Source organism: Fistularia commersonii, chromosome 5 (genome assembly GCF_037954325.1).
Source record: "Fistularia commersonii isolate RoL2024-O1a breed Wild chromosome 5, RoL_Fcom_v1.0, whole genome shotgun sequence".
NCBI lineage: Eukaryota > Metazoa > Chordata > Actinopteri > Syngnathiformes > Fistulariidae > Fistularia > Fistularia commersonii.
Genome location: NC_141288.1, coordinates 15,035,464 through 15,060,462, shown reverse-complemented (window position 1 = coordinate 15,060,462; position 24,999 = coordinate 15,035,464). Strand labels below are relative to the sequence as shown.

Genomic DNA, 24,999 nt, shown 5'->3' with positions numbered 1-24,999 from the left:
CTTTTTGATGAGATCTCATATTTAATAATCCTTGTACATTATCTACATAAGACCTTCCAGTGATAAAGCCTGTTTGATCAGGGTGTATGATTTGGGAAATTATCTTATATACCCTTCTAGCTAGAATTGCAGATAGTTTACTTAAATCTTTGTACTGTTTTAATTCTTCTGTGATAAACAAGATGAATACTTTATCATTAATAAGAGAATTAAGCCTCCATTGTTTAGCTTTTGGTCTATGTCCTAACTCCCATTTCAATAATACAGGTGCTTCATCAGAAATAGTGATAGGCAGTATCTCAATGTCTGTTATCCTATATAAATCTACCTTTGGAGTAAAGAAATAATCTATCCTAGAGAATGATGCATTCCTACTTGAATAAAAGGTAAAATCTCTTTCTCTTGGAAATGTACTTCTTCATTATTCATTAGTCAGCGTTCAGCTATACTTTTATTGTACAATACTAAAAAAAAGGGAGGAGAGGCAGGAGGCAAAGGCAGATATACCATATCTGTCATGTCCTATTCTGAAGATTTTTGGGAGTGGGACCAGGCAGTATAACTGGACAGAGTGGAGTAAACTAAGACAATAGCTACAGCTATAACAGGGATTTTTACCTTTGACACAAAAAAAAAAAAAATGTACCTGACAATTGGAAATAATCTCAATATTCTCAGGTTTTACGCAGGATCCCCAGGGAGCAGAGGGATCAAATCAAAAAAGATAAATCCAACGAAGAACAACAAACATTACCAATGGTCGACACCCGGTTTTGAAGGCTGGTAACTGAGGCTTGTAGCGAGGTCACTTTGTCAGACCATGTCGGCCTTTCATATCCTGTATATCTGCCTTCATATTGTCGACTTCTGCCCAGCTTTCGTGTTATTGGCGACTTCAAGTCTCATTCCTTGCAGTTCTGTTTTAAGTACCCTGAAGTCCTCCGACAGTGCCCTTTTAAGTTAGTATATGATTTTAGAGATCTCCCCTCTCAAAGAGAATAAGATCTCTGCTTTAGTTTGGTCTCGTTCGGAGGGGGCTGGTCCAGAGCCTCAGGTGCAGCGCTACCCTGCCTCATTTTTCTCATGGGCCTCCGGGTGTTAGCTATGCTGCTATATTTATATTTTTGGAGTTTTTCTGCCATTCAAATTAACATTATGAGCACAGTTTGTTGTTCGTCTCCCTGTTATCTTTCATAAACAATTAGTCTGGTTTTCATATATATGTAGTTGTTTTATGAAATAAATATTATTGTCTGTGCGACCTACTCCATGTCCTGCTCACTAGTGGCCCCATATTGTCAATTCTACAGAGCAACATACAGTGGGGAGAATAAGTATTTGATACACTGCTGATTTTTTAAGCTTTTCCCACTTACAAAGCATGTAGAGGTCTGTAATTTTTATCATAGGTACACTTCAACGGTGAGTGATGGAATCAAAAACAAAAATCCAGAATTGAAAAAATTGTATGATTTTTAAGCAAATACTTTGGTTTTCATTGCATGACATACGTATTTGATACATCACAAAAACAGGCTGTACCAATATTCGGTGTCGAAACCTTTGTTGGAAATTACAAAGATCAGACGCTTCCTGTAGTTCTTGACCAGGTTCACACACACTGCAGCAGGGATTTTGGCCAACTCCACCATACAGTACTTTTCCAGATCCTTCAAGTTTTGGAGCAGTTGCTGGGCAATATGGACCCTCAGTTCCCTCCAAAGATTTTCCATTGGGTTCAGGTCTGGAGACTCCAGACTCCACTCCGGGACCCCTAGATGCTTCTCACGGAGCCACTCCTGAGTTGCCCTGGCTGTGTGTTTCAGGTAGTTGTCATGTTGGAAGACCCAGCCACAATCCAATCATTCCCCAAAGAATGATGTTTCCACCTCTTTGCCTCACGGTTGGTGTTCTTGGAGTTGTACTCATCCTTCTTCCTCCAAACACAGCGAGTGGAATTTAAACCAAAAAACTCAATTTTTGTCTGATCAGACCACATGACCTTCTTCCATTCCTCCTCTGGACCATCCAGATGGTCAATGGCAATCCTCAGACAGGCTTGGACATGTGCTGGGTTGAGCAGGGGGACCTTGCATGCACTGCATTTTAATCCATGATGGCATAGTATGTTACTAATGGTTTTCTTTGAGACTGTGGTCCTAGCTCTCTTCGGGTCATTGACCAGATCCAGCCGTGTAGCTCTGGGCTGATCCCTAACCTTCCTCATGATCACTGATGCTCCGCGAGGTGAGATCTTGCGTGGAGCCCCAGACCGAGGGAGATTGATCATCATCTTGAACTTCTTCCATTTTCAAATAATTATGTCAACAGTTTTTGCTTCTCATCAAGCTGCTTCCATATTGTCCTGTAGCCCATCCCAGCCTTGTGCAGGTCTACAATTTTATCCCTGATGTCCTTACGCAGCTCTCTGGTCTTGGCCATTGTGGAGAGGTTGGAGATGTTTGATTGAGTTTGTGGCAAGGTGTCTTTTATACAGGTAACAAGTTCAAACTGGTGCAGTTAATTCAGGTAATAAGTGGAGAACAGGAGGGCTTCTTAAAGAAGAACAAATAGGTCTGTGAGAACCGCACTTACTGGTTGGTAGGTGATCAAATACTTATGCCATGTAATAAAAAGCAAATTAATTATTTAAAAATCATAAAATGTGCTTTTCTGGATTTTTGTTTTAGATTCCGTCACTCACAATTGAAATGGACCTATTATAAAAATGACAGACCTCTACATGCTTTGCAAGTGGGAAAAGGTGAAAAATCAGCAGTGTATCAAATACTCGTTCTCCCCACAGCGCATACAAAACTCAAGTTCATAGAGAAATCTCTGCAAAAACAAACACAGGACCACACATGGCACAGGTGAGTGCTAAAACACAATCCATCATTACATGTGGGAACAGACAAGCAGACCCATCATTGTCATGGCCCTTGACTTCAGGGTAATCCTTCTGTCTGTCTCTTTCTCATGCTTTTGATTTTTTTTCTCTCATCCAAATGTTCACTTTCCATCTGATTCTCTCAGACTGAGGGATTATTATCTTTGACATACTGCAGACACTGAGTCATGATGAGGTTATTATTACGACAGGGACTGGCACACTCAGCATGACATGTCTCATTAAAGGACAACAACCCCTATTTCTCAGTGAATCTTAAATGAATTTGTGCTCACTGACTTACCCTCCTTTGATGTAGTCCAGGAACGTTACTTCAATGTCCACCATGAATGACAACAGTGTTACCTGGAAATGAATGTGATCAAATCAGCTTTATGCCACTGACAATTACTTTCACTTGTTCTTCTTGATAGAACAAATGCCGTATTTTATTGTTTCTGATACAGTAAGAAAAAAAATCAACTAATGAGTAGAATGAAACAAGTCCCCACCCTTTAGTACAGTATTTAAGATCTAATCGATTCAACTTGAGTGCTTTTATTACTGAAGGTTGCTACAGGAAACTGAAGGGGGCCAAAAGTTAGCGTTATTTAAACACATTGATATGGTCACATTATTTGTCTAATGATTGTCAAACTATATTGAGGCATGACAAAAAAACATCATCAGCTATTAGCTGATGATGAAGAATCTTACAGAATATTACAGTTAACATCACATCATAATGTAAAAACCTATGTACTGCAACAACATGTCGTAATGGTTAAAGTAAGCAAGAGAAATGTTTGGGGAAACGTTCTTATGATAAAGCATAATAAAATAGAAGCCTGAATATGCAATACACACTTAATGAATGGGCCAGATTTCTTCCTTCATGGATTTACTCAAATCAAGGATAACACATTTATCAGTGCAATATATCGTTCTACTTCCCACAGAGAGAAAGAAATAAGTTTGCTACTCTAAGTACAGCTGTTTTTGACAACCCAAGTGACACTATGAATCAGTGCCAAACTGTTAAATGGTTGTCTGAATCATGTATTTAGAATTTTATTTTGAGAAAAATACACTAAAATTGTATACAATTTCTAACAGAACTCTTAGTATTTAAATGTATGTACAATATTTTAAAATTGCGATAACATCCAGTGGATAAACCATTTTAATCTTAACAGGAAGGCATTGACACATACAAAGGGATGAGAAAAGGCCTACAAAGATTGCTAAATTAATAAATTTAATGATTTCCAATGTTTTTAAAATTTCCCATTTGCATATGGTGTCATTTTGATCAAACAATCAAAATAAATAAAAATATACTAAAGATATCAAAATGGCATTTCCTTACTGTTCCAGAGTTCACATAGTTTTTCTTCTTTGCTTTCTTTTTTTGGTTTACCACCTGAAACGATAGGATGATATTTAGTCATTCCAAAATTCTTTACATTTCATTTACAAGCTGCGGCCTTGTTCTTCTTTCCTTAGTTTTGCATCTAATAATGCTATGTCAGAGGAGACAGGGCTTTATATTTTGAAGCAACAATTCAATTTAGCTTTTTAATTCCAAATTAATTCTTGGAACAAATGCAAAGAACTGACATTCCCTTTCTGCCCTGATCAAACAATAGGGCCAAATGCATAGATAACAAGACCAAAACTAGACTCTAACTTTAAGCATTTGCTGCAATAATGATGAACATTACAGGCTCATGGTGGGAGTAGTAGTGTGTTTATATTGATATTATCTATTTGATATTTATTAAAAGTTTGCTGACTGATTATGTTTTACCCCCTATATATCAAAATGACCTTGTATAATGAAGTATTTCAATTATTTAAATAAGTTTAATTTCAGAGTACGGTAAGTTAAGTCAATCAAATGAGACCATCGTTGTTTTTTCTGTTATTATTGGTCTTCACAGTCTCCTGCTGGGCAGGTCACATGCAGTAGGTAGAAATGGGGAGCAGTGAGGTAGAAAAGCCAATTCAGCTCAGGAGGAATGTCAAAGAACAAGTTTCTACTACAAATATAAGGAAAAGATTATTAAAGGAAAAGTAAAAGACCATTATTCTGTTTATCTGAAAGTAAGTACAAGCACAAGTAAGTACCAAACTAGCTTTTAACCGGTCTCTTCCATTCTTGTCAACAGACTTATAAAAAGGTGGTCATAGCAGCCAAAGCTTATTAAAATGTTCTGTGTTGAGGGAGGCAACGAGAAACACTTTTCAGATACCAAACAATATATCAGAGCTTGTACAGGGAGATTTATGATCTAATTAATATTGTACCAAGGTCAAATAGAATCAAAGGACCTCAGGGAAGGAACATGTAGAAAAGTGTAGAGTTATGCATTCCTCCTTGGTCCACAGTACAAAAGGCACACACAAGGACAATTTGACTCTGGGCTGGCAAGCAATCATTTATGGTTTTAAACAAAAGTACACAAACTCACTGAGGGCATTTGTAAAACATAGCTCCTCTCTAACAGCCAGCACAAAGTTTATAGCCACCCCCCCCCAAAAAAAAAACTAAAATCAACACCAGAAAACCAAAAAAAAAAAAGTTTGGAAAGCATATTTTGTAGGCAGGTATCTGTATCTTTTATGCTCATTATGTATTTGTAAATACATAATCATGTTGGGAGCTCTGCTATTACACTATTACCTTGTTAAAGTGCCCTTTGTGTTCTCATCTTCGCATTAATCGAAATGAAGTCTTTGAGTGCCTTTGATTTATTCAAATGCATAGATTGAATATTGTCATATTGAAAATGGAGATTGAAAACTGAAGTCCAAACACACCCATGAATTCTAGTCCTTCATAACCATGGACTTCCATTGTATTGCTCAAATATTTGCTGTTGCTGCAACCTCAATAAAAGGTGGATTTAAAATTTTCTAAATAAAAGACAGGAAAACAACTATCACAAACTGTGCTAGCTTGAGCAAACCTTTCTCTACTTTAGCATTAAGGAGGTAAGTGCACCTCTACAGGTACAAAAACAGAGCAACCAGGGAGGACCAATTACAGAAACACTACTGCCAAGGACTACAATTGCTGTGGGACTGGAAGTCAGCCATATTAATTTGTTATGAGTTGTCTTAAGTATGAAAATTAAAAACTGAAAAATATACAGTGCACAATAAAAATTAAGACAGACCTCTTGACTGGTGAGGTGAAGTCAATTTAAGTCATACTTGGACACAGATGTTTGCGGACACACACATACTGACCTCATACACATTGAACTGGCTCTGTCCTCTGGATAATTCTCTGTAGCTGGTGCTGAACTCTCCAATAAAGTCATGACTACAGTGATTCAGAAAAAAAGAGATACATTTTAATGTCAATTTATGTCTGTGGAGGTTCTCAGTCATGTCGGCCACGATTAATTCTTGTAAAAATCTTCTTTTAGTAAGTGGACTTGATTTTCTTCCCTTGACATTTCCCCTCTCATCATTGAAGAAGCCTCTTAGAAGGCTACAAGAAGAAGATTTTGACAAGAGTGTCAATTTATTTAACTTGCTGGAGCTGGAGGACTAGCTTGTCTGTCATTTTGATGAGTATGAAAAAAATAATAATGTAAAACAGTAACACCAAGAATTTTAACCCTGGATTAACCATCTTGCTAATTTCCCCCAAACAATGTGTTAAAATGATCCCACAGGATCTTTTTGATACTCTGTCTTGCAAAACACCACTGCTTTTATTTTTAAAGATCTCATAGAAAGCTATACTGACTATCATTTTACATTAAACTGTACCAGGCACGATAATGTGAAAATCATGATGATATTAAAGCACTGACATACACATATTTTTAAACATTGGTAAATCTACCTCACAATAATTCAAAATAAAAAGATACTTCCTTTCCAAAAACATCAGTTTCTTGTCCGGGTGTGGTTAATGACATTGAGCAAACCACTGTTGGCTTCTGGTTTAAAGTCTGGTTTAGTCCTTAGATGTCTAATTCATATTTCTTCTAGATTGTCCAAATATTTAAAGCATCAAGGCAGATAAAATCAGGTCTGGCATTTTGCAAGTGCATACAACTTTTCAAGTGCAATTTCCTCTTGATCTTGTAAACAAAAGTCCCGATTCTAAACTGCGACATTATAACAGTTAAAGTCAGATCAATACACCTCTCTTAATCAATTGAATGTCATAGATAATATTTACAATGTCATCTAACTTACATGATGCTTTCTAAGTAAAATCAGTTAAAAAGCAGACATTGTTTGGCCAGTCTGCTGATCATTGTAGCACAATGTCTGCAGAGAGATATTAAGTAAGGTTAGATTGAATTTCATTAACAGAAGTAAAAATATAAATAAAGAATATCAATTACCTGCCATCTCGGTCCCAGTCGTATACCTCGATTTTAATTGTTCTGTTGGAAGAGGCACCACTTGAGAATTAGTAGGAAATATCTGTTTGACCTTTATTCAGAAGTAAGATGTATTGACAAAATTACATTATTACTTTGAATTACATCAATTTACTCAGGTTTAAACATTGCTTGAGGATATACGAGAGTACTTTGCAAATTGTGTCACCATGTTCACATGCCAAAGATAATGTTACTAGCTATTTCTAATGAATGAAGACTTGTATATTTCCTTGAATATGTGCTACAATGTAAACTTTGAAGCCATGTGCAAACTCCTACATTAATCATGTTAAGATGTATTCTTATATATGGTCACTATGTCTGCCTTGAGTAATGGACATCTAGAAATACATCTATCTATTCAACCCACGTCTTACATAAAGATGGGAATAAGAATGGATAATTTAATGTAAAGGGTGGAGGTACAGAGCCTTCACTTAATTCAATGACAGATGAGTCATCCTCTTATAAATGTAGAAAAAAAAGGAAAAGAAAAGATAAAAAAGAAGCATCGGGAGACAATCATACTGAGCCTGTCCCTTCTCAGATAAATGCAGAGGGTTGCGTCAGAAAGGGCATCCGGCGTTAAACTTTTGCCGGAATCAAACATGCGAGTCAACCATAACCATATCATACAGGATCGGTCGAGGACAAGGTTAACAAAGACTGCCATTGGTACTGATGACCTACAGGGAACCAATGGGAACTTGGCTACTGTAGCTCAAAGAAGGAGCGGAGGAAGGCGTGTTCGGAAGCAGAGAGAGAAGAGTAAAGGAAAGAGCCTAGGACTGAGAGTAGGGACTTTGAATATGGGGACTATCACAGGAAAAGATAGAGAGTTGGTCGACATGATGCAGAGAGGGAAAGTGGATATACTGTGTGTCTAGGAGGCCAGGTGGAAAGGTAGTAAGGCTAGAAGCTTAGGAGCAGGCTTTAAGTTGTACTATTATGGTACTGACAAGAAGAGAAATGGAGTAGGAGTTATCTTGAAGGAGGAGTTTGTAAGAACGTTCTGGAGGTGAAAAGAATGTCAGGATAGACTTGAGTCTATCTTGAGTCTGAAACTGGAAATTGAAGGTGTGATGCTCAATGTTGTTAGTGGCTATGCCCCGCAGGTGGGATGTGAATTTGAAGAGAAGGAGAAGTTCTGGAATGAGTTAGATGAAGTGATGCAGAATATTCCCAGAAATGAGAGAGCGGTAATTGGTGCAGACTTCAATGGACATTCTGGTGAAGGCAAGAGAGGGGATGAAGAAGTGATTGGCAGGACAGGATGCAGAGGGACAGACGGTGGTAGACTTTGCAAAAAGGATGGAAATGGCTGTAGTGAACATTTTTTTCCAGAAAAAACAGGAACATAGGGTAACTTATAAGAGTGGAGGTAGGAGCACGCATGTAGACTACATCTTGTATAGACCAGGTTACCTGAAAGAGATCAGTACTGGATTACTGCAAAGTAGTACTAGGTGAGAGTATAGCCAGACAGCAAAGGATGGTGATTTGTAGGATGACTCTGGTGACGGGGAAGTTCAAGAGGACAAAGGCAGAGCAGAGGACAAAGTGGCGGAAGCTGAAAAGGGAGGAGTGTTGTATGACTTTCAGGGAGGAGTTGAGAAAGGCTCTGAGTGGTCAGGGAGCTCGTGTTATCAGGGAGACAGGTAGAAGAGTACTTGGTGTGTCATCTAGAAGGAAAGTAGATAAGGAGACTTGGTGGTGGAATGAGGACGTGCAGGAGTATATACAGAGGAGGCAGATAGCAAAGAAGAAGTGGGATACTTAGAGGACTGAAGAGAACAGACAGGAGCACAGGCTGATACAATGTAAGGTAAAGATAAAGGTAGCAAAGGCAAAACAAAGGGCGTACGACAACTTGTATGCCCGGTTGGATAGTAAGGATGGTGAGAATGATCTATACAGGTTGGCAAAACAGAGAGATAATGATGGAGAGGATGTACAACATGTCTGGGTGATTAAGGATAGAGAGGGAAATGTGTTGACAGATGCTAGAAGAGTGATGAGAAGATGGAAAGAGTACTTTGAAGAGCTGATGAATATGGAAAAGGAAAGAGAAGCAAGGGTAGAAAAGGTGACTATTATAGACCACAAAGTAGCAGAGACTAGTAAAAGTGAAGTGAGGAAGGTATTGAAGAGGATGAAGAGTGGAAAAGCAGTTGGTCCTGATGATATACCCATGGAGGTGTGGAAGTGTCTAGGAGAGGCAGCGGTAGATTTTCTGACTCGATTATTCAACAGGATCTGAAAGAGTGAGACGATGCCTGAAGAATGGAGACGAAGTGTGATGGTGTCTATTTTTAAGAATAAAGGGGATGTGAAGAATTTCGGCAACTATAGAGGGATAAAGTTTATGAGCCATACAATGAAGTTATGAGAAAGAGTAGTGGAAACTAGATTGAGAGCAGAAGTCAGCATTTGTGTACAGAAGTATGGCTTCATGCCTAGAAAGAGTACTACAGATGCAGTATTTGCGTTGAGAATGCCAAGAGAAGTACAGAGAAGGCCAGAGGGAGCTGCATTGTGTTTTTGTAGACCTCGAAAAAGCATATGACAGGGTTCCAAGAGAGGAGCTCTGGTATTGTATGAGGAAGTCTGGAGTGGCTGAGAAGTATGTTAAACTAGTGTGGGACATGTATGCGAGCTGTGAGACAGTGGTACGGTGTGCTGTAGGGGTAACAGAGAAGTTCAAGGTGGAGGTGGGACTCCATCAGAGATCAGCTCTGAGCCCCTTCTTGTTTGCAATGGTGATGAACAGGCTGACAGATGAGGTTAGACACGAATCCCCATGGACCATGATGTTTGCAGATGACATTGTGATCTGTTGTGAGAGCAGGGGAACAAGTTGAGGGAAATCTAGAGAGGTTGAGGTATGCTCTGAAAAGGAGAGGAATGAAAGTTAGTCACAGCAAGACAGAATATATGTGTGTGAATGAGAGGAACTCGGGTGGAACGGTGAGGCTACAGAGAGTGGAGATCAAGAAGCTGGAGGATTTCAGGTACTTGGGGTCAACAGTCCAGAACAACAGAGTGTGGAAAAGAGGTGAAGAGACGGGTCCAAGCAGGTTGGAATGGTTTGAGAAAAGTGTCAGGGGTACTATGTGATAGAAGACTATCAGCCAGAATGAAAGGAAAGGTGTACAAGACAGTGGGGAGAAAAGCGATGCTGAATAGCCTAGAAACAATAACAAAGAGAAAAAGACAGAAGGCTGAGCTAGAAGTCGCAGAGATGAAGATGCTTAAGTTCTCTTTGGGAGTGACAAGGATAGATAGGCTCAGGAATGAGTCTGTCAGAGGAACAGCACATGTTAGATGTTTTGGAGAGCAGGTCAGAGAAGCCTGACTGAGATGGTTTGGTCATGTACAGAGGAGAGATAGTGAATATATTGATTGACGGATGCTGGAATTGGAGCTGCCAGGTAAGAGGTCGAAAGGAAGACCAAAGAGAAGATCTATGGACGTAGTGAGAGAGAATATGAAGGTAGTTGGTGTGAAAGAGGAGCATACAGACAATAAGGTTAGCTGGAGAAGGTTGATTCACTGTAGCGACTGTTGAAGGGAAAAGCCAAGAGAAGAAGAATTGGGAGAGTCATACATGGGAAAACCACCCCTATAAGAGAAAATATGGTAAAAAATGTAAATTGCTTGTTACATAAATGGTCGATTGAGAAGATGGAAGTGGCACTTGTTTCCTTAACCTATTTTCTATGTTTGTATACCTGACAGAGACTAAGGCATGCATAAGCATACAAAAGACTGCATTTTACTACCTTCAGGGAAAACTGTTGAGTTTCATACCAAAAGAAGTGTCAATGTCGGTCATGTTCTTGAACTTTGAATCGATGGAACTGTGGTCAAATTCAATTGTACTTTTGTTTGAAGTTGCACTGCTTTGACTATTGTATTGTTATAACTTTTGCAACTTCTGCAGCTGTTGTGCGTAAGGGACAATCTGGCTGGTCAGAAAAACAACATCTTCACAAGAGGAACTATTGAATTTGGAGCAGCATATGTTCATGTAAAGCTTTACAGGTATGTGTGTGTTGTATTGGTTCAATATGATACAGCATTTGAGATGAAAACATTCTGTCAATTCAAGCTTTGATGAGGTGATAAGAAATTGACTTTGTTGATCATATTTGAGCGTGTGTGTGTGTGTGTGTGTGTGTGTGTGTGTGTGTGTGTGTGTATGAGTGAGTGTTGGTTAGTGATGGAAGCACAGTAGTGTGTGACAGTGTGTGGAGGGAGAGACAGGCTTATTTGTCTTGAGAACACACTGAGAAACAAGTCCCTATTGTTTACCAGCTTGAACTATGCCTTATCTCCTCCTGCAGGCTGCAGAGAGACCGAGTGAACACACTGAGTTTATGAGTGTGTGTATTCTACTTTCGTGTATTTGTTAGTAGTCACACATTGATAAGGCACAGCATGAGTCTACACCCCTAATAAGCTTATTCAACCAAAATGGTGCTATCTACTCTCAAAACCCTATTGTCTACTTCTTCTGCCACCTGCTATCGATATTGGAGGCAGATATATACACATTTATAACATGTTTTCATTTGATGAATTTAGTGGTTTTATCCTGATATAGAATCCTTCGTGATCGGCTTCAGTTACACAAAATAACAGAAAAAGGGACTTTAGTAAAAAAAAAAAAAAAAAGACAAGACTTGGTAGACTTCTTTGTAATGTAGGTATATGTAGTGTATTGAAAATGTACTTCATACAAAAAACAAATCAGCAACAGCAAACGGGCAAACATTTGTGAGGGCCTACTCGGATTACTGAATTCAGTGCAACATAGTAGTTAACATAAATATCATTGCCAGTGGTTTCACATTTCTGGCATGCTAGAGAGAACAAACACTCTAATTCCTGCCTCCGGTCAAACACTTATTGCTGACATTTTTTTTAAATTAGCTAATCTACAACAGTTCCATCTCCAGTTTTGCTACTTCCTAATGACCTGAAGAGACACCTCATAATCATATACTACATTCTCACTGAAGTGGCACAAGAGCAAATACGGTGATAGACCTATTAATGCAAATAAGCTGTGTATGTGAGCGAGAGCTTCTCTGTGAGAGCTGTGTTATGCTTTGAAAATAGACTATGGTGTCTCATTTTGAATTAATCCTCTTTTGAAATGACAGGAAGCTTTTGCATCACAAAGTTATTTCTCAGATGGACTATAAAGTATATCCTTGGCTTTACTTCGCAGCTATGACTCAAAAGAGGACTAGTTAGCTAGTTAGTAATAGATTTTAGAGAACATATATCACAGACCTCCACCATTCCAATGGCAGCCACAGAAGAGACACAAGTGACAGAAAATCTTCCATTTTCAACCATAAGTATTACTTGAACATGGACTCTATATTGCTGGTTAAGTTTTTCTCAATAAAATTAAAAATAGTGGTTTCATTACTTATTTTCAGTAGTGATATATGTTTTTATTCTAGCATGTTAACATGTAGCATGTATTTATTGTAATATATATTTTGTTCTGCATATGTATATTATACATGATTAATTTTTGTGTCAAATAACAATATGGCATTTGTACAGTTAAAATTAAATCAATGACAAGCTTTTATTTTCTTGCAAACAACAACCTATTAAAGGATGCTTTTCTTTATGTTATCTTGAAGAGGAACAATGGCTAGAATCTGTCTTTTTATAAGAAAATAAATACATGAAGAACTGTATCTGCATTTATCAAAAGGGACCCATCATATCCCATACTAACTGTGTATGTTTCTAAATTTACATCTTCACTTTCTGGTCTTATTAGATAACCACTGACTTACCTGTCATAATCACCATTGCAAAGGGCTCGAACAGGGATTTTAAATGCCTGCCATACTGGGTTTAACGTGTTCTTAATCACCTCTGTCTTATGGCAGATGGTAAACCTGAGAAGGACAAGAGGACCAAAAGAAAAAGGAAATTATTATAAAACGAAAGATGGGCATGAGAATTAAACAGAAGCCTTTCACATGTATATTAGATATATGAAAATCCTTCAGGCCAGTCTAACACAAATGTCTTGTATATTGCTTTCCAATATGGATGCTTTTCTTTTTCAAATTTTAGCACCAACCTAATTTAAATTTCCAACTACTGTATAATTTTAATTAGATGAGGATTCTTGTGTATTTCTGATTGAATTGACATCCATAAAATCGGTATAATACTGACGACCCCCGCCCCCCGCCCCTATGTGATACAATCTTCGCCAATGTTGCACACAAATACATGTCCCACAATTACTCACACACATTCTTGAACAAGCAGCAGGTTCCCCAAGAAAATCAATGAAACCAATTTCCTTTGGATCAAGGTAAGGATTAAACCAAACACGAAAGGAAGAGGGAAACATGGTGGAAGTTTGATTGAAGGGAAGCATGACTCACGTGCCATCCTCGTTGCTCCTATAGAAGACTAGGAAGGGGTCAGATTTGCCAAAGAAATCCTTTTTGTCCAACTTGTTCCCACAAAATTGCATCATTACTGATTCCTGATGGATAGACACAGAAAAAAATAAGAAATAATATAAAAATGCATATGAAGGGATGCTATCTGGGTGACAACATTGGAACCAGAAAGCTTTTTGTCCTGGAGGCTAAACAAGAAGAACCTTTTGTTTATCTAACACTCTATCCATCCATCCGGCCAATTAGTCAGCCAGAGATGTCCATTTACAGAAAAAAATCCCAGAAACATGTCTTATAATAGAGTTGAGCAATAAGGACAAATTTCAAAAATAATCAGGCTGCAACATATTATTGCTGTTATTTTTATATACCCAAAAATCTGAGTGGCAAAATGTCAATGTAAAAAAAAACATGCAAAAAAAACAAACAGCTGAAGCATGGCATAAATGGCTGTTTCTCTGCTTAAAAAAACCAAAACATCAATTCCCCCATAGTAGTTGGAAATTTCTTTAAAATGTATATATGACCCTTAAATTAGCACTAAATGACAACAACATCTACATAACATTGCATGAAAATGAAAAAAAAAACAGAAAATATGGGTTAAGTTACAAAATGACCATTGAATACATTAGAAGACCAGTGAGCTCCCTATCCCTCAACACATGGTCCAGCTCATCTAGGGGGACCCCAAGGAAATTCCCAGGCCAGCCTGGAGACAAAGTTTCTCCGGCATGCCCTGGGTCTTCCCCGTGGTCTCCTTCAAATGGACATGTCGGGAATACTGCCCCTGGGAGGTGTCCAGGAGGCATACTGACCAGATGTTCCCACACCTGCCCGGCACCTCTCATTGGAGGCAACTCCATAATAAAAAACGGTCCAGCCCTTCTGGAGAGGCCTGGGACCAGACCCCACACTGTGGGTTGAGGTGAGTCAGACAAAATCTAGTCAGAATCTCTCTACCTCCCACACCAACTCGGGCTCCTTGCCAGAGAGGTGACCTTCCATGTTCCAAGAGCAAGCTTCTGCAGCCGAGGATCGGACTGCCAAGGTCCCCCGCTCCGACTACTGCCTGGCTCACATTGCACCCGACCCCCTTGGCCCTTCTATGGGTAGTGAGACCAGGGTAAGAGGGACCCATGTCAGTCCTTCGGGCTATGCCCAGCCAAGCCCCATGGGTGAAGGCCCGGCGAGCAGGTGCTTGTCACCAAGCCCCGTCCCCATTTATGTTCTCATTTTTCGGAATTAATGAAGAATGAAATACAATTGACAAAGGTTTACGGGCCAACTTTACACTAACAAGATCCTCCTTTTTTGGTTCACTTCTTCTTCTTCTCTTTCTCCTTTTGGCTTTTCCCTTCAGGGGTTGCCACAGGCAACCTTCTCCATCTAAGCCTATTCTCTGTATCCTCCTCTCTCACACCAACTACAATCATATACTCTCTCACTACAGGAGTAAATCTTCTCTTTGGTCTTCCTCTCGACCTCCTGCCTGGCAGCTCCAATGCCTGCATCCGTCGATCAATATATTCACTATCTCTCCTCTGTACATGACCAAACCATCTCAGTCAGGCTTCTCTGACCTGCTCTCCAAAACATCTAACATATGCTGTTCCTCTGATAGACTCATTCCTGAGCCTATCTATCCTTGTCACTCCCAAAGAGAACTTAAGCGTCTTCATCTCTGCGACTTCTAGCTCTGCCTTCTATCTTTTTTCCCTTTGTTACCGTTTCTAGGCCATTCAGCATAGCTGTTCTCACCACTATCTTGTACACCTTTCCTTTCATCGTGGCTGATAGTCTTCTATTGCATAGTACCCCTGACACTTTTCACTTCTCATTCCAACCAGTTTCTTTACCTCTTTTCCACATTCTCCATGCTCTGGACTGATGACCCCAAGTACCTGAATTCCTCCTTCTCCACTCCCTGTACCCTCACCAATCTGCCCGGGTTCCTGTCATTCACACGTATATATATTCTGTTTTTGTTGCACCTAACCTTCATCCCTCTCCTTTCCAGAGCATACCTCCAGCTCTCTAGATTTTCATCAACCTGTTACCTGTACTCAATACAGATCACATCATCATCTGCAAACATCATGGTCCATGGAGATTCCTGTCTAAGCTCATCTGTCAGCCTGTCCGTTGCCACTGCAAACAAGAAAGGCCTCTAAGTTGATCCCTGATGAAGTCTCACCTCCACCTTTAACTTCTTTTTTACACCTACAGCTCACCTCGCCATTGTCTCACAGCTAGCATACATGTCCCACACCAATCTAACATACAGTACTTCTCTGCAATCTCCAGACTTCCTCATACCATAGCAGCATTCCTCTCTCGGCACCCTGCCGTATGCTTTTTCTCTATTGCCTCCACCAACATGCCCATTTGAAGTCTATACCAATTACCACTCTCATCTCTGGGGATATTCTGTATCCCTTCATCTAACTCATTCCAGAACTCCTGTCTCCTCTAGCTAGCATCCCACCTGTTGGGCATAGCCACTAACAACATTGGGCATCACACCTTCAGTTTCCAGATACAGACTCATGAGTGTATCTGACATTCTTTTCATCTGCAGAACATTCCTAACAACCTCCTTCTTCAAGATAACTCCTACTCCATTTCTCTTCCTGTCAGTAACATGATAGTACAACTTAAAGCTTAGGTTTGATTCACAGGTTTGGTTTTGGCAAAAGTTTTCCGCCAGATGCCCTTCCTGACGCCACACTCTGCATTTATCCAGGCCTGGAACTTGCTCTGCCCCCCAGGTCAGACACTGGTCCATGCGCCCTGAGGCTGCATTCTCCTATTTTAGTTAACCAATTGCTGAAAAAAATTGAATCTTTAATACTTGAAATCTATAACGCAATGCATTATAAATCATTTTCAGTTTCTGGTACTCACCCTGCAGTTGTTTAGCTCCTCAGCTTTCACAATAATGGTCCCACATTTCTTCCCTGAAATTCCTCTGTAGACAGAAGAGTCCAAAGTGAGAAAAAAACAACTACTGAATTCCAATTAAGTGCACCGACATCAGAACCGCATGCATTGTAATTGAATACATTCTCAATAGTTGATAACCTCATAAAAAAATCTATACATAACAACTTTATCAATAGATAACAACCAGCAAACAATGACTCTGCATTTCCATTGTTTTCTATGTCAACACATCCTCACCCCCAATGCGTCAACTGCTTGATGAAATGTGAAACTTCCCTTGTGTCAAATATCGATGCATTAGAAGCCCTTTTTTGTCATTTTTCGACAAACCAGGAGCTTCATTTTTTTACACCTGGAGAAGCGTCTTCTATCAAGTGCAGTGTCAGTGGACAAACGTGATTTCTCATTTTCAACTGAAATATGTGGAAAATACAAACTCTGATTTTATTCAAATTAGGTTTAGAAATGAATACAGATGCTGATATAGACATAACACTCCAGGTTTGTAAAAAATCACGAGACAGGGGTGTCTGATGCGGAGAACCGTATTTTTTCGGGTGCAGTGTCAGTTGAGGAATACAGTTTGTCATTAACAACAGAATTATGTGGATAATACACGCTCTACTTTTATCTAGGTTAGGTTTAGAGCTGATGTTGACATAGAGATGATGCTCCAGGTCTGTTGCAAAATGACGAAAAAGGGGTGTTTAACAGTTGACACATTGGGGGGGTTCAATCGGTACTTGTACTGTTGTATATTGTACTTGTAACTGTCTAGATTTTCATCAACCTGTTCCCTGTTCTCAATACAGATCACATCATCATCTGCAAACATCATGGTCCATGGAGATTCCTGTCTAGCCTCATCTGTCAGCCTGTCCGTCGCTGCTGCAAACAAGAAAGGCCTCGGAATTGATCCCTGATGAAGTCCCACCTCCACCTTTAACTTCTTTTTTACACCTACAGCTCACCTCTCCACTGTCTCACATACTTCTCTGCAACTCCAGACCACCTCTCACAATACCAGAGTGCCTCTCTTGGCACCCTGTCGTATGCTTATTCTTGGTCAACAAAAGTGCAGTTCAGCTCCCACTGACCTTCTCTGTACTTCTGCTACAATAGTCACCTCTTGTACGCTTCCCTCTCTTTCATTTTCCTCATTCATCAGCTCTTCAAAGTACTCTTTCTGTCTTCCCGTCACTCTTCCATTAGTATCTGTCAATACAATTCCCTCTATCCTTGATCACCCCAACCTGCTGTACATTCTTTCCATCTCTACCTCTGTTTTGCCAACCTGTATAAATCATTCACTCCCTCCTTACTGTCCAACTGAGCATACAGTGTTTGAAGTCAAGACTATCAGTCACACAGTAGAACATGGGAATAGAGCGGCAGCGAGAGAATTCAACATTAATGAATCAATGGGAAGTGGAGGAAGCAACAAGATGACGTGCACCGAGTAAAGAAGTTTCCGAGGGAATAAAGCGATGGCTACGGTTAGAGGACGAACACGCGAACTTAACATCAATGAAATTAGAGGCGGTCCTTCTTGGTGCTTTCGTTTTATGAAATGCCTTGAACTGTGACAAATGGAGTTAGAATTGTTTTCAACGAAGGCGGCACAAATACTGGTAAGAGCTACCAGTGGGTACAGTACCTTATTGTGAATGCACTAACTTGTTTTGGGATTGAACGGAGTTGTCAGAACGTTGGTTTGTATTCTATCAATAAAGTTTTACTGACTTATCTGACTGTTTTGCTGACATTCCCTTTGGCGCAGCTGCATTTTTTTAAAACAGGCCATTTATTGAAAGTGCAGCTGAACAGCAAAGTAAAAGGTGAATACAAGAATCAGAATAATAAAACATTACATTTAACAGTGTTGGTGAAAAAAATGTGACCAACATTGTTCAAGTTTCCCAATCAACAGGTTTGATCAAAAGTTCCATTGTGATCTTTTATAATAATTTTAGTCTATTTTCAATAGACATTCTAAGTACCAATCTGAATGGTACATATTGCTATGCATACCTTCAAATAATGGATTGAATGGGTTGAATACATTCTTAAACAAGAAAAAATGGATATTAAAAGATTAGTTTTCAATATATGTTATGTATCTTGTTAAAAGAAAAACAACAAATGTAATAGGTGAGTGTTAAAATAAAAAAGTTTGATTGTTTTTCATTCACCTTTTTTGAAAAAAAATCCTAGTTCTCCTGTGCAGCTGTAGAAAATACTTCATTTTACGTCTAGGCATCTCAATACTTGATAGTGTTAGTGATTTATCTTTTCCTGCAAGAGTCTTCAGAGCAGAATGACTAACTGAAGGAAACCTTGCATGTGTGGGCGGAAGAGCACAGCGACACAATTTAACTTAACTATTGAAAGGTCTTACAATCTGACAAAGAAGGCTGTCTTGTGATGAGATACCCTTTGAGAGACCCAGCTGGCAGAAATCGACTAAGGCAGTCATTTAAAAAGCCCTGAATTGGGGTCAAAGACCTCTCCCTGAATGTAATTCAAGTCTCCTTTTACTTCAGTACAAGAAACTGGAAGGAAAGTGCTTCTGATATGGCAGAATGATGATATGAAATATATCCTGGAACCAATGCTTTGCATTGAGGAGCTGCAGTTTTGTCTTCTTTCTTTCCTTCTTTTGTATTATTTAACCTTTGTGTCAAAATCTGAAGATAGAAAAGGAGCAAAAATAGCTTTTATCTCAACAGCTAAATTTTTCCTTTTATATTTAACATGGTGAAATGAGGTCAAGGCTTTTATTTGCATGAGGTCTAAAAAAGTGCAAAAAGCACACTGCTGTGAGAAAAAGACTGAAAAAAGTTTTTTTGAAATCCTTTGTACGTACAGGATCGTATTGGAGAGCTTGGATTTCCTCCGCCTCCAAAAATACAGCCTCAGGATTCATTGATTCCAAGTGGAAAAAAAGTAAAAAAAACACATTGGAAGTAACATTATACTACATCTCTATCAGGAAATAATGCATTTTCCTTTTGCTTTTTCCAAATTCCTAAATCTAAGGCTTCATTAAATGTACCCATGTTATTCAGATTTTGTAGAAATGTAAAAAATATAGAAATGAACGTGACCATTTACCTGGAATTGTGTCATGCAACTAGTTTTTTCATGTTTGAATGTAAAAGAAAGAAAGGAAATCACTTAAACTCAAGACAAAAGGCAAGTGCAAACCGCCAAACATTAACAAGAATTATAATCCAAAACCAACTTAAATTGTGTGTGTGTGTGTGTGTGTGTGTGTATGTGTGTGTGTGTGTTTTATCAGGCATATGTTACAGGTTAGTCTATAATTAATCTATTATCATAATTGTATCAATAAAAACAAAAAGAGATAAACAGATTCAGTATTTAAGTGGTATAATTCTTTGTTTGATGATCCTTACAAAGTTAGTACAGTGCGTGTTTTGGATAAACGAGGTTTCCAAAAGCTTTGGATCTGCAAATTTGATAAAAAGCTCATCCACATCTTAAGAGGCGTCCAAATTGCTTTCCTATTTTTTGGTTTATTCATGACACAGAAAAGCACTTCAAAGTTGAAAAGTGCTTTAGGAATGTCTCGACCTCTCTTTCAGTAAGTTTGTGTGAGAGCATGCGTGCTTCTGTTCAACTGAGGAAACACTGTGAATGTTCTAATCAAGACAGATGGAGTTGCAATCAGTGTCAGGCAAGAGGCAGGTAATTAAGTCAGGCCACTTCTGAGCTGCAGTACACCCCTTCATGAAAGAATGCTGAGAACAGATATACTCATCAGGAGCTCATGTAGTCAAACACACACACACACACACACACACACGCACGCACGCGCACGCACGCACGCACGCACGCGCACGCACACACACAGCAATCGAGAGAGACCTTGCAACCTTGCATGAACTATGACATTGACAGACTGACAGTATATTCATAATGACCTAATTTATTTAAAATATTCACTAAAATTACATCCGTGATCACTTCATGAATAATACACAGTCAGTAACACAGTAACACAACCATACCTAGAAGGGATGTTTTTAGTACTTCCATATAAACTTTCATTTTGACTTGTATTTACTGTTTCCAGTCATTTAACATGAGATGTGATGAGATGAGATAAGATGTACTATAATGATCCCATGCTTGGAAAATTGTTTAGCAGCAAGACATACAAGGACAAGACAGATAATAAATAAATAAATAAATAAATAAATAAATAAATAAATAAACAAACAAACAAACAAACAAACAAACAAACAAACAAACAAACAAACTGACATATTAAAGTATGAAGTATATTCTTTAAAAAAAGTCTCCAGATTTAAAAATACACAGGAATAAATAATGTCAAGTAGTGCAGTAACTGATTGGAGTGAGTTATTGTATAGGGTTATGGCATGATGTAGGAAAGATATCCTGTATCTTTATATTCAACAGCGGAGTTTTATTCTGAGTTATCCATGCAGGTGTAATCTGATTCACATCTCTAGAGTTGACATGGCCTTTCAATAAGCCATCCACATTATATGAGACCATTCACATCTTTGTTGTTTATTGCTACACAGAGGAAAGTCATTGGGAAGTTGAGTGAGAAAGAGAGGTATTGGAAAAGAAAGGCATGAAGGAAAAAAAATAAGGGGGCTATTAAAGAAAGAGGGGGCCATTGTCACTTGTGATCAAGAGACTCTTGAAATGAACACCATCATAAGTTTTGCAGCATTTCAGTTGAAATCACTTGAACTGAGTGCTCTCATTCAAATTTAACCAAACAATGAGGACGGATACCATGCTCCTGCATTTAGAAGTTTGAAACTGACAGAAGCTCTCTGGGACTCGATTAACTTTGTTGAAATCATTTATAACTTTCTATTGAATTTTCTTTGATGAGATTACAAAATTGCATCTGTCATAACTGTAATTTGAAGAAAAGTCATGATGAGGTGTCACTCAGTGAATCCAAAATCATCTAAAAGGATGTAAAGACATTTATTGAAACATTCAGTTATACAATTAGCACATCACCGAAATTTGACCACTGCATTTAACTCATTTAAGCATTTAAGACATTACGTCTTTAGGTCAAAGGGCGACTGCTCTGACCCCCTGTGCCACAGCACCCTTAAGAGCCATGGTTCCCAAAATGTTGTTGACGGTTATTTGGCACAGCACTTAAAATACTGCAGATGGATTTTACAAGACCTGTCCAGAAATGATCTACTTATGAATGAAAAAATGACCATAGACTTGGAATCGTTTATCTTAATTTAAAGCTATCCTTATACTCCTTTTTTACTAATTGAAAGTCAAGCCTATACCTCTTTTGAATATAAATATATGAAACATTTGAGATGTAAAGATTTCATAAAATAATTGACCCAAATTTACCTAATTTGTGTGCAGAAAGTATTGAATGAACTCAAAGATATATATGATAATATGTTGAACAAACAGCGAACAACACACAGCCTAAACCGTCTGAGAGCTTTGTGTTGTTTTTTTTTTTGAGGATCTGTCTCTCTTTCTCTCTCTGCCTTGCACACACACACACACACACACACACACACACACACACACACACACACACACACACACACACACACACACACACACACACAAAAACCAGAGAAGTTTGATTGAACAATATAATTAGTGGTAATTAGCACTCACTCAAATTTTTAAAGATTCCCTCTGTCACATCAGGCTGCAGGTGTGTGGCTGACAATCTAAGCACATAGACACGCATCTACTGTGTACATCCAGACACACAGATCAGAAACACAACGACTGGTACAGCTGTGGCCTCGGTTGTGAAATTTATGGTAGATGTTGAGTGTTACTATTTTCAAAATCAGTTTGGATCTATGAATATATACATTTTTGTCACCTTTTATTGTCTATTAAGTTGAATAATTAAGGGAGTTGACTGCTGTCAAGATGTGCAACTACATAACTACCAAGACCAGCTTGTTTCCTCTCAAAGACCCTTCATGGCAAACTCTATTTTTGTCAAATTTAAAACAAAAAAGCTTGCAAAATGCAAACACAATGTTCAATCTAACGTGATTCTGCCGAGATAAAAGTTTTTGAAAATGTAAATTTTTTTGAAATTTCATATTTCCCAGTCTTGCCTGGTCCTTCCAGCTACAGCAGTCCATCTTATAGACAGGGTGTATAGATCAGTTAATTGCCACATCCTCTACTTTGCCATGGCAGGTAGGAAGTTGTATTCTGCTGGGATTCTGTGATGTGTTTTCTCAGTTCTGCCTTGTGCTCAGAGGCTTCTTCAACCTTGATACCCAATCTCATTATTTAATGGGGGTTTAATGTAAAAAGTAAAATGAAAATGTGTGCATTATTGTGTATTTGTTGTTGGGGGAACAAAGGTAAAATTTCAGGGAACTCACCCCTGTTGGAATTTGAATTGGTAATCATTAGGCGAATGTGTAGCTTGTGCCCTGATAATGATAATGCCCGGAGAAGGATTCGAGCATTTATAAAACATAACCCTATATAGTAGACAAACCACTAACCACCCCATAACATGGTAGTCATAGAAAACTGTGACTGAAACTTCTAATGAGCAGCAGAGCATGGAAAGACAGCAACTTATCATTTGAATATGTTTTGTAGTAAGAGCCATTGTCAATAAATTTACTGTTTTGCTCAATTTAACATCAAAATATTTTGATGGAGAAGCTGTAACTGGGAGGATGAAACAGAGAATTTACCAACTCTATGTGCACTTGGATTCACATCAGTATGAGATCATCGTTTTTCCTGCAACATGAATGACAAATCTAAATTAAGCCACAGTCATCAAGGTAAAACACCTATATCATTTCTAGTGCACGTGTCCATTTAGAAACCAAGCAGTCTGTAATTGTATGAATCTTCCCTGGTGATTACAAGACTAAGAGAGAGACGGAGGCGAGATAGAATTTGAGTGCATGAGTGTGCGCTTGTATTTTTGTGTGTGTGTGTGGGTCTGTCTGTCTATTTATGATTGAAGATGAGCATTGATACATAACATCGTTTTGCACTTTGGAGCTGCATAACAGACAGATGTCCACATACAGATCCACAAGCAAGCTTGCTTACGCCTTCTTTAGACTGGGAAACCTGACGAAACAATCACTTCGGCAATTACTGCTCAACTGGCTGAAACCGAGAGGAGTCTACAAATACCACACATACACAGGATGCCAAGTTGCTTTTTTTTCTCCCAATCTGCCATGTAGGGATCCTAATTTGGCCCTTACTCCTGTCTCGAAGATCTGAAAGCTTGTCAAGGCTTAAATGAACAAGCAAATTGGATTACGATGACAATGCACACAGCCATGCCTGACAAGTCCAGCCATGTCAAGCATAAAAGATATAAAATGAGAAAAAGAAGATTTGGAGAATAATGTTGTAGATACAATATGACATCAAGGTTAACATTTTATCTCAAAAAGAGTCGAACTTCTCTTTTCTTTACTCATCATTAGATAAACCTGTCTGCTTATGTCGATTTCACACACCTCTTTTTTTTGTCTGGTTAAAATCAATGGCTGGCTCTGTTCTTTTCCTTGCCCTTACTGTTGTTTTGTTTTTGCCATTGTGATTGCAGAACTTGCTCTCTTGTGAAGACAAAAAACAGATCAAACTTGTTGAAAAGCGTCCAACCAAAAGATCACTCTCAGGATGAAAGAGCAGGGATCTATACATTTCCCACTGTTGATACAGATTTGGCAACACATGTACCTTGTAAGATTAGAAAATATCCTGTTAGGTTTTAGGAAAACATGTTTTGGGCAAAAAGACTTCAGCTACTGTTCTAGTATCAATTCTTGAAAAGTCAGAAAAACTTTTCAGAACATAATGCTCAGTCAGAAATACAAAAAATCCATATATTGATTCAGCATTCAGCACATTTCTATCTGTATTCCACAGTGAAAGTACATATTTCCCCAAATGAATGGAAGGCTATACGTTTCCCTTGAAAAGTCATCTGCCCAAATAAAATTGAAGACTCAGAGAGAGAAACAATAACTCATGAGGTATGTTCAGATATTGGTCTCACCAACAGAAACACACTTCATAGTTGAAAGTGATACATAAATGATGAAATAGAAGCGCGGCAGAGAGAGACAGCTTCTAATATTAATGGCATATCACTTTGTTATGGTAGAGGTACACAAGGGTAACCTCCCTTGGGCTTTACCTCAGCTGGGAAGGTTTGACAGCATTTAATTGTTGATGACAATCACTGACATGCAGCCGCGTCCACAGTTTTGTAATCTAC

General features: G+C 38.7%; 1 protein-coding gene, 1 long non-coding RNA gene and 1 pseudogene across 2 annotated transcripts in view; 1 reads left to right on the top strand and 2 right to left on the bottom strand.

Annotated features, from left to right (window-relative positions):
• The window catches only part of LOC147234179 (uncharacterized), a 31,656-nt gene extending 20,336 nt beyond the window's left edge, over nt 1-11,320 (top strand). The window contains exon 3 of the long non-coding RNA XR_015106166.1: nt 11,249-11,320. This is a non-coding gene — a long non-coding RNA (uncharacterized LOC147234179). The remainder of the gene's footprint in view (nt 1-11,248) is intronic.
• LOC147234178 (copine-8) overlaps nt 1-24,999 on the bottom strand; it is an 89,380-nt gene that overhangs the window by 26,248 nt on the left and 38,133 nt on the right. Inside the window, exons 7-13 of the mRNA XM_086146981.1 lie at nt 16,665-16,728; nt 13,737-13,840; nt 13,131-13,235; nt 7,264-7,305; nt 6,146-6,221; nt 4,260-4,313; nt 3,195-3,256 (exon numbers count right to left, since the gene is read on the bottom strand). Of these exons, the coding sequence (XP_086003107.1) occupies nt 3,195-3,256; nt 4,260-4,313; nt 6,146-6,221; nt 7,264-7,305; nt 13,131-13,235; nt 13,737-13,840; nt 16,665-16,728 (507 nt within the window). The remainder of the gene's footprint in view (nt 1-3,194; nt 3,257-4,259; nt 4,314-6,145; nt 6,222-7,263; nt 7,306-13,130; nt 13,236-13,736; nt 13,841-16,664; nt 16,729-24,999) is intronic.
• Nucleotides 8,752-11,140, bottom strand: LOC147234180 (uncharacterized; annotated as a pseudogene).